Source organism: Callionymus lyra, chromosome 14 (assembly GCF_982586985.1).
Source record: "Callionymus lyra chromosome 14, fCalLyr1.hap1.1, whole genome shotgun sequence".
Classification (NCBI taxonomy): Eukaryota; Metazoa; Chordata; class Actinopteri; order Syngnathiformes; family Callionymidae; genus Callionymus; species Callionymus lyra.
The window spans coordinates 847,914-859,841 of NC_141831.1; the positions used below are offsets into that span (position 1 = coordinate 847,914).

Sequence of the window (11,928 nt, forward strand, 5' to 3'; positions counted from 1 at the left end):
ATGAGTGAGAACTATCTGATGAGTGAGTACTATCTGATGAGTGAGTACTATCTGATGAGTGAGTACTATCTGATGAGTGAGAACTATCTGATGAGTGAGAACTATCTGATGAGTGAGTACTATCTGATGAGTGAGTACTATCTGATGAGTGAGAACTATCTGATGAGTGAGTACTATCTGATGAGTGAGTACTCTCTGATGAGTGAGTACTCTCTGATGAGTGAGTACTATCTGATGAGTGAGTACTATCTGATGAGTGAGTACTCTCTGATGAGTGAGTACTATCTGATGAGTGAGTACTATCTGATGAGTGAGTACTATCTGATGAGTGAGTACTATCTGATGAGTGAGTACTATCTGACCAACAAGGTCAAGAACCTCTGATCTAGACTTTAGAGACTTTAGAAAGTGCTTCTGAAAAACAAATTCTCAAATACGGTGATACTTTTTTGTACTTTTTGTTCTCTGTTGTTTTAAACGTTTAAAATCATGTTGAAAATATTGATTAAACACAGATCAGTTGAAAACATGAATATTTATATTATATATGTGTTTAAATGTTTCAAAGGTTAGAATTGACGTAGAAATTAAACATATGAAAACAAACATGTGAAAACAAACATATGAAAACAAACATGTGAAAACAAACATATGAAAACAAACATGTGAAAACAAACATATAAAAACAAACATGTGAAAACAAACATATGAAAACAAACATGTGAAAACAAACATATGAAAACAAACATGTGAAAACAAACATGTGAAAACAAACATATGAAAACAAACATGTGAAAACAAACATATGAAAACAAACATGTGAAAACAAACATATGAAAACAAACATGTGAAAACAAACATGTGAAAACAAACATATGAAAACAAACATGTGAAAACAAACATATGAAAACAAACATATGAAAACAAACATGTGAAAACAAACATGTGAAAACAAACATGTGAAAACAAACATGTGAAAACAAACATGTGAAAACAAACACAACAACAAGTCAAATACAATCTTTTATTATTATCCATAAGATTATTTACTAAAGATTCTTTAACTAAAATACAACTCTAAAATTGTGCAGGTTAGCATGTAGCATGTAGCATGTAGCATGTAGCTCGACTGCACAACACACACGCTTCTGCGAGAACAAAGTACAAATACTTTCTTCACTTCAACGACGATTACTGTCATGTCAATCATTTTGTCTCCAGAAGAATCTTTGACTTTCTGTAAACATTTGTGTTGATTTGATAAAAGTTTTGTTTATTCTTCACGTTCAAGTGTGTAAACATCGTTACTTTGTTCACTTCAGATGGAACGAGTCGTGAGGAACTTTACAAACATGTCAACAGTTACTGAACCATCAATAACACTTTGTTCCGATCAGACAGTAGAATCACAGTTTGACTTGTTCCAACACGACCTTCAGGGTCAAAGGTCGTCACTGGCTCTTCTTGGGGGGGTCGGGGATGCTCTGGCTCAGGGGCGTGAGGCAGGTGAGCAGCAGGTGGCGCTCATACTGTTTGCTCTCACGGAACCTTCCGTCGGTGGCGTGGAGTCGATCCAGGAACCCGAAGACGCCGAAGCACTGGTTGAACCTGAAGAACTTTTTAAAGTTAATTTACTTTAAATGTTTTACTTTATAATTCAATTGTTGAACAAAGACAGTTTCAATTGAATTAATTATATACTGATGAACTGATGAACTGATGAACTGATGAACTAATGAACTGATGAACTGATGAACTCATGATCTGATGATCTGATGAACTCATGATCTGATGATCTGATGAACTGATGAACTGATGAACTGATGATCTGATGAACTGATGAACTGATGAACTGATGATCTGATGAACTGATGAACTGATGAACTGATGATCTGATGAACTGATGAACTGATGATCTAATGAACTGATGAACTGATGAACTAATGAACTGATGAACTGATGAACTCATGATCTGATGATCTGATGAACTCATGATCTGATGATCTGATGAACTGATGAACTGATGATCTGATGAACTGATGAACTGATGAACTGATGAACTGATGATCTGATGAACTGATGAACTGATGATCTAATGAACTGATGAACTGATGAACTAATGAACTAATGATCTGATGAACTGATGAACTCATGATCTGATGATCTGATGAACTGATGAACTGATGATCTGATGAACTGATGAACTGATGAACTAATGATCTGATGATCTGATGAACTGATGAACTAATGATCTGATGAACTGATGAACTGATGATCTGATGAACTAATGATCTGATGAACTGATGAACTGAGGAACTAATGAACTGATGAACTAATGAACTGATGAACTGATGAACTGATGAACTGATGAACTAATGATCTGATGAACTGATGAACTGATGAACTGATGAACTGATGATCTGATGAACTGATGAACTGATGATCTGATGAACTGATGAACTGATGATCTGATGAACTGATGAACTGATGAACTGATGATCTGATGAACTGATGAACTGATGAACTGATGAACTGATGATCTGATGAACTGATGAGCTGATGAACTGATGAACTGATGATCTGATGAACTGATGATCTGATGAACTGATGATCTGATGAACTGATGAACTGATGATCTAATGAACTGATGAACTGATGAACTAATGAACTGATGAACTGATGAACTCATGATCTGATGATCTGATGAACTCATGATCTGATGATCTGATGAACTGATGAACTGATGATCTGATGAACTGATGAACTGATGAACTGATGATCTGATGAACTGATGAACTGATGATCTAATGAACTGATGAACTGATGAACTAATGAACTAATGATCTGATGAACTGATTAACTCATGATCTGATGATCTGATGAACTGATGAACTGATGAACTGATGATCTGATGAACTAATGATCTGATGATCTGATGAACTGATGAACTAATGATCTGATGAACTGATGAACTGATGATCTGATGAACTAATGATCTGATGAACTGATGAACTGAGGAACTAATGAACTGATGAACTAATGAACTGATGAACTGATGAACTGATGAACTAATGATCTGATGAACTGATGAACTGATGAACTGATGAACTGATGATCTGATGAACTGATGAACTGATGATCTGATGAACTGATGAACTGATGAACTGATGAACTGATGAACTGATGATCTGATGAACTGATGATCTGATGAGCTGATGAACTGATGAACTGATGAACTGATGATCTGATGAACTGATGAACTGATGAACTGATGATCTGATGAACTGATGAACTGATGATCTGATGAACTGATGAACTGATGATCTGATGATCTGATGAACTGATGATCTGATGAACATATGAACAGATGAACTGATGAACTGATGAACTGATGATCTGATGATCTGATGAACTGATGATCTGATGATCTGATGATCTGATCAACTGATGATCTGATGATCTGATGATCTGATGAACTGATGATCTGATGATCTGATGATCTGATCAACTGATGATCTGATGATCTGATGAACTGATGATCTGATGATCTGATCAACTGATGAACTGATGATCTGATGAACTGATGATCTGATGAACTGATGAACTGATGAACTGATGATCTGATGATCTGATGAACTGATGAACTGATGAACTGATAAAGTGATAAAGTGATAAAGTGATGATCTGATGAACTGATGAACTGATGATCTGATGATCTGATGAACTGATGAACTGATGATCTGATGATCTGATGAACTGATGATCTGATGATCTGATCAACTGATGAACTGATGATCTGATGAACTGATGATCTGATGAACTGATGAACTGATGATCTGATGAACTGATGAACTGATGAACTGATGAACTGTTGAACTGATGAACTGATGAACTGATGATCTGATGATCTGATGAACTGATGATCTGATGAACTGATGAACTGATGAACTGATGAACTGTTGAACTGATGAACTGATGATCTGATGAACTGTTGAACTGATGAACTGATGATCTGATGATCTGATGAACTGTTGAACTGTTGAACTTTTGAACTGATGAATTGATGAACTGATGAATTTAAGAACTGATGAACTGATGAACTGATGAACTGATGAACTGATGAACTGATGAACTGATGAACTAATGATCTGATGAACTGATGAACTGATGATCTGATGAACTAATGATCTGATGAACTGATGAACTGAGGAACTAATGAACTGATGAACTAATGAACTGATGAACTGATGAACTGATGAACTGATGAACTAATGATCTGATGAACTGATGAACTGATGAACTGATGAACTGATGATCTGATGAACTGATGAACTGATGATCTGATGAACTGAGTCACCTGAGGTGGTGGAAGTCGTGGAACTCAGGTGAGGGCAGGAAGGGCAGGTGATAACCACAGTGAGAGATGGTTGTGCTGATCAGAGCCAGACAGTACCAGAGGGAGGTGGTGACCAGGTGAGAGCCCAGCAGGACTGGACCCAACGCCACAGGCAGCATGTTGGAGATCTGCAGGAGGACCAGGTGAGAAGGACCAGGTGAGAAGGTCACGAGGTGAGAAGGACACGAGGTGAGAAGGACATAAGGACACGAGGACACAAGGACATAAGGACATAAGGACACGAGGACATAAGGACACGAGGACATAAGGACACGAGGACACCAGGACACCAGGACACAAGGACACCAGGACACCAGGACACCAGGACACCAGGACATAAGGACACCAGGACACCAGGACATAAGGACACCAGGACACCAGGACACCAGGACACCAGGACACCAGGACATAAGGACACCAGGACACAAGGACACCAGGACACCAGGACACAAGGACACAAGGACACCAGGACACCAGGACACCAGGACACCAGGACACCAGGACACCAGGACACCAGGACACCAGGACACTAGGACACCAGGACACCAGGACACTAGGACACCAGGACACAAGGACACAAGGACACCAGGACACCAGGACACCAGGACACCAGGACACTAGGACACGAGGACATAAGGACACGAGGACACCAGGACACAAGGACACAAGGACACCAGGACACCAGGACACCAGGACACCAGGACACCAGGACATAAGGACACCAGGACACCAGGACACAAGGACACCAGGACACCAGGACATAAGGACACCAGGACTCACCATGTGCTCCAGAGGGTGAGCATATATCGACACCAGACCGATGGGTGCCGTCCACTCATGATGCTGCTTATGGAAGCGTTTGTAGAGACTCGGCTGATGGAAGAGTCTGTGGAGGAACTTTGATCATCAGAGAAACTATACTTATAATATACTGTAATAATACTTTTAATGAATCAAGTTACTGTGTCAACATGTTGTATCCATTATATATATTATTGATTATAAATTATATATTACATATCAATTATTGAATTATTTAAGCTTTATTTATTTTAGGGTTTATTGTTAAGTTTGTATAAAATAGATATTTTAGTAACAATATGAAAATATTCATATTTTTTTGTTGCAATTAAACTTCCGGCCTCTAGATGGCAGCAGTCATTACGTCCTCCACAGCTAAAGGAAGAATGATGACTGAGGACGAGAGGATACAGTGAGTCCAGCAGCTTTTAAAGCTGATGTTTGGACATATTTTGGTTTGAAAACAAATGAAAGTAGTTACGACTTTGTCAAGTACTGGACAATACTACACATATATACTTGTTACTACACTATCACAAAACCAGAGTCAAGTACTGGACAATACTACACATATATACTTGTTACTACACTATCACAACACCAGAGTCAAGTACTGGACAATACTACACATATATACTTGTTACTACACTATCACAACACCAGAGTCAATTACTGGACAATACTACACATATATACTTGTTACTACACCATCACAACACCAGAGTCAAGTACTGGACAATACTACACATATATACTTGTTACTACACTATCACAACACCAGAGTCAAGTACTGGACAATACTACACATATATACTTGTTACTACACCATCACAACACCAGAGTCAAGTACTGGACAATACTACACATATATACTTGTTACTACACTATCACAACACCAGAGTCAAGTACTGGACAATACTACACATATATACTTGTTACTACACTATCACAACACCAGAGTCAAGTACTGGACAATACTACACATATATACTTGTTACTACACCATCACAACACCAGAGTCAAGTACTGGACAATACTACACATATATACTTGTTACTACAGTATCACAACACCAGAGTCAAGTACTGGACAATACTACACATATATACTTGTTACTACACTATCACAACACCAGAGTCAAGTACTGGACAATACTACACATATATACTTGTTACTACACTAGCACAACACCAGAGTCAAGTACTGGACAATACTACACATATATACTTGTTACTACACTATCACAACACCAGAGTCAAGTACTGGACAATACTACACATATATACTTGTTACTACACTAGCACAACACCAGAGTCAAGTACTGGACAATACTACACATATATACTTGTTACTACACTATCACAACACCAGAGTCAAGTACTGGACAATACTACACATATAAACTTGTTACTACACTATCACAACACCAGAGTCAAGTACTGGACAATACTACACATATATACTTGTTACTACACTATCACAACACCAGAGTCAAGTACTGGACAATACTACACATATATACTTGTTACTACACTATCACAACACCAGAGTCAAGTACTGGACAATACTACACATATATATACTTGTTCTATATACTCTATATACTCTATATACTATCACTGCATATCACGTCCTTGTATCCACACACTCTGGACACACAGGTGTGTACTGTGTGTAGACCTGTGTGAGTAGTAGAACATGACTTCCTCCAGGAAGGCGAAGGAGGCGAGCTCAGCGAGGCCTCGATGGAAGGTCGGCAGCTCCGGACCACAAGGGTTTCCAGCCCAGGTCATGAGGTAGTGAGCGACGACCACCATGGGCCCAGAGATGAAGGTGTAGTTGAACAGACACCACTTCAAGGCCTGGCGCAGCTTCGCAGGATCGACCTGTGACACGTGACACATGAGCTGGGATGACCTTTGACCTCCTCAACACACTGTTGCGAAATCATCGCTGTTTGTGTTGCTAGTTAGTGTTGTTGTCTTTTATCTATTATCAGCACATGTGTGTGTTTGTGTTTATGACGTGTGTGTGTGTATATATGTGTGTGTGTGTGTGTGTGTGTGTATGTGTTACATGAGAAGTAAAAAAACTACACAATTCAAACGTAGCCACAAAAAACCCTGAAATCTTGAAGATGTCAGTATCAAAGAAGCTAAAACTACATGTCCCATCATGCACTGCTGCAGTAAAGAGTGGGATCTGCTGTGAACTTGATGTTGTTGACGTTCACTGTTTATCTGGAGGACAATAAAGCAGCGACAGCAGATAAGGACGTCGAGAAGATAAAGAAGCTTCACTGGTTCCTCTCAGAACTTCCACGACTCAGTTGGTCAAAGTTGATCCTCGTGTGTCTTTATCTGCGGCTGGACTTCGCTCTGGACCATCGCAGATGAACCCATGACCTGTGACTCAACGCACCGGGTTGTTCTTGTCCTGCTGGATCCGATAGCGAGTGATGAAGGAAGGTCTTCCTGTGACGTCCACCACGAGCAGGAGAGCGTTGGTTCCCCAGAAGGCCACAGTAGGAACCAACATGGTCCCTGTGGAGTCAGAACATGTTCAGAAGCTGATCTTTCAAGGTCTTCACTGATCGACTCTCGTCTGTCCTTCTCACCGAGGTAGAATAAAGTGGTTTCATGTCCCTCGAACGCAACGTAGATCTTGGTCCACAGGTCCTGCCAGAAGTCCCCAGAAGCTCCCCAGAACCTCTGCAGGTGCCTGAGAAGACGAGAGCGTGAGTTCTGACGCCGTGAAACACCTGATCTACCATCGATCATCTACCAGGTCACAGAGTTTCCAAACGCTGCCAAGAACAAGATTCCAGACCCGATGATGAACGCGGCTTTTTTCACCGAGTCCCACAATCCTCCAGGACCGTCCTGGACACCAGAGAAGATCTCAGACCACAAGCAGATCCCGTGAAGAACTTGTGACGAGAGAAGAACTGTCGACACCTCAGTCTTGAGCCTGTTAACAACTTGACTCTAACTGGTCAATAACTTGACTTTAACTTATTAATAACTTGACTCTAACTGGTCAATAACTTGACTTTAACTTATTAATAACTTGTCTTTAACTTGTTAATAACTTGTCTTTAACTTGTTAATAACTTGTCTTTAACTTGTTAATAACTTGTCTTTAACTTGTTAATAACTTGTCTTTAACTAATCAATAACTTTTCTATAACTTGTTAATAACTTGACTCTAACTGGTCAATAACTTGTCTTTAACTTGTTAATAACTTGTCTTTAACTTATTAATAACTTGTCTTTAACTTGTTAATAACTTGTCTTTAACTGGTCAATAACTTGTCTTTAACGTATTAATAACTTGTCTTTAACTTGTTAATAACTTTTCTATACATTGTTAATAACTTGTCTTTAACTGGTCAATAACTTGTCTTTAACTTGTTAATAACTTGTCTTTAACTATCAATAACTTTTCTATAACTTGTTAATAACTTGTCTTTAACTGGTCAATAACTTGTCTTTAACTTATTAATAACTTGACTCTAACTGGTCAATAACTTGTCTTTAACTTGTTAATAACTTGTCAATAACTTGTTAATAACTTTTCTATAACTTGTTAATAACTTGTCTTTAACTTGTTAATAACTTGTCTTTAACTAATCAATAACTTTTCTATAACTTGTTAATAACTAGACTCTAACTGGTCAATAACTTGTCTTTAACTTATTAATAACTTGTCTTTAACTTGTTAATAACTTTTCTATAAATTGTTAATAACTTGTCTTTAACTTGTTTTTAACTGGTCAATAACTTGTCTTTAACTTATTAATAACTTGTCTTTAACTTGTTAATAACTTTTCTATCCATTGTTAATAACTTGTCTTTAACTAATCAATAACTTTTCTATAACTTGTTAATAACTTGTCTTTAACTGGTCAATAACTTGTCTTTAACTTATTAATAACTTGACTCTAACTGGTCAATAACTTGTCTTTAACTTGTTAATAACTTGTCAATAACTTATCAATAACTTATGAATAACTTATGAATAACTTATGAATAACTTATCAATAACTTGTCAATAACTTGTCAATAACTTATCAATAACTTATTAATAACTTATCAATAACTTATCAATAACTTGTCAATAACTTGTCAATAACTTATTAATAACTTGTCAATAACTTGTCAATAACTTGTCAATAACTTATCAATAACTTATAAATACTTATTAATAACTTATCAATAACTTGTCAATAACTTGTCAATAACTTATTAATAACTTGTCAATAACTTATTAATAACTTATCAATAACTTATCAATAACTTGTCAATAACTTGTCAATAACTTATTAATAACTTGTCAATAACTTATTAATAACTTATTAATAACTTATCAATAACTTGTCAATAACTTATTAATAACTTGTCAATAACTTATTAATAACTTATCAATAACTTATTAATAACTTATTAATAACTTATCAATAACGTATTAATAACTTATCAATAACTTATCAATAACTTATCAATACTTATTAATAACTTATCAATAACGTGTCAATAACTTGTCAATAACTTATTAATAACTTGTCAATAACTTATTAATAACTTGTCAATAACTTATTAATAACTTATGAATAACTTATCAATAACTTATCAATAACGTGTCAATAACTTGTCAATAACTTATTAATAACTTGTCAATAACTTATTAATAACTTATCAATAACTTATCAATAACTTATAAATACTTATTAATAACTTATCAATAACTTGTCAATAACTTGTCAATAACTTATTAATAACTTGTCAATGACTTATTAATAACTTATCAATAACTTATTAATAACTTATCAATAACTTATCAATAACTTGTCAATAACTTATTAATAACTTGTCAATAACTTATTAATAACTTATCAATAACTTATTAATAACTTATTAATAACTTATCAATAACTTATTAATAACTTATCAATAACTTATCAATTACTTATAAATACTTATTAATAACTTATCAATAACGTGTCAATAACTTGTCAATAACTTATTAATAACTTGTCAATAACTTATTAATAACTTGTCAATAACTTATTAATAACTTATCAATAACTTATCAATAACTTATCAATAACTTATCAATAACTTGCCTCCAGCTGCTCCTGATGTTGAAAATGTTGTCAAGAAAGTTGAATTGATCACATGTCGACATTATTCAGTCGCACACTCACTTATATAATCACATTCCAGGAGTTGTGTCACAACATGAAGACAAAAGACGACACAATAATAATATGAGTCCAAAAGCTCAACACAATCAACGAAAAACAACACAATCAACACAATCAACCGGTTGTTCTTGTGTGAGTCACACGTGTTTGTGCTTCTGTGCAGATTTGAAGTGAAAATACCTGTTTGATGCTCGTCTGTGCGGCTGCTGTCATGACTGTCAACACAACAGTGAGTTAGTGATCACATCTACACACATCTACACAACAGTGAGTTAGTGATCACATCTACACACATCAACACAACAGTGAGTTAGTGATCACATCTACACATCTACACACATCTACACAACAGTGAGTTAGTGATCACATCTACACACATCTACACAACAGTGAGTTAGTGATCACATCTACACAACTACACACATCAACACAACAGTGAGTTAGTGATCACATCTACACACATCTACACAACAGTGAGTTAGTGATCACATCTACACACATCTACACAACAGTGAGTTAGTGATCACATCTACACACATCTACACAACAGTGAGTTAGTGATCACATCTACACAACAGTGAGTTAGTGATCACATCTACACATCTACACACATCTACACAACAGTGAGTTAGTGATCACATCTACACACATCTACACAACAGTGAGTTAGTGATCACATCTACACAACTACACACATCAACACAACAGTGAGTTAGTGATCACATCTACACACATCTACACAACAGTGAGTAAGTGATCACATCTACACATCTACACACATCTACACAACAGTGAGTTAGTGATCACATCTACACATCTACACACATCAACACAACAGTGAGTTAGTGATCACATCTACACATCTACACACATCTAAACAACAGTGAGTTAGTGATCACATCTACACATCTACACACATCAACACAACAGTGACTTAGTGATCACATCTACACATCTACACACATCTACACAACAGTGAGATAGTGATCACATCTACACATCTACACACATCTACACAACAGTGAGTTAGTGATCACATCTACACACATCAACACAACAGTGAGTTAGTGATCACATCTACACATCTACACACATCTACACAACAGTGAGATAGTGATCACATCTACACATCTACACACATCTACACAACAGTGAGTTAGTGATCACATCTACACATCTACACACATCAACACAACAGTGAGTTAGTGATCACATCTACACATCTACACAACAGTGAGTAAGTGATCACATCTACACATCTACACAACAGTGACTTAGTGATCACATCTACACACATCAACACATCAACACATCAACACATCAACACATCTAAACATCTACACATCTACACACATCAACACATCTACACACATCAACACATAAACACACAAGTGTGAGTTTAATCTGAGTCAACACACATCTACACACATCTACACACATCAACACACATCTACACACATCTACACACTTCAACACACAAGTGTGAGTTTAATCTGAGTCAACACACATCTACACACATCTACAC

General features: G+C 36.5%; 1 protein-coding gene across 1 annotated transcript; it reads right to left on the reverse strand.

Moving 5' to 3' along the window:
* Positions 1–1,027: 1,027 nt before the first annotated feature.
* faxdc2 (fatty acid hydroxylase domain containing 2) lies at positions 1,028–10,636 on the reverse strand. The gene is made up of 8 exons (XM_087808297.1): positions 10,584–10,636; positions 7,982–8,079; positions 7,815–7,918; positions 7,619–7,740; positions 6,878–7,083; positions 5,177–5,282; positions 4,358–4,524; positions 1,028–1,608 (listed from the first exon to the last, which is right to left on the reverse strand). Exons 1-8 carry the CDS (start codon positions 10,614–10,616, stop codon positions 1,452–1,454), a joined length of 993 nt encoding a protein of 330 aa, XP_087664423.1. The 5' UTR covers positions 10,617–10,636; the 3' UTR covers positions 1,028–1,451.
* Between the last annotated feature and the right edge of the window lie 1,292 nt (positions 10,637–11,928).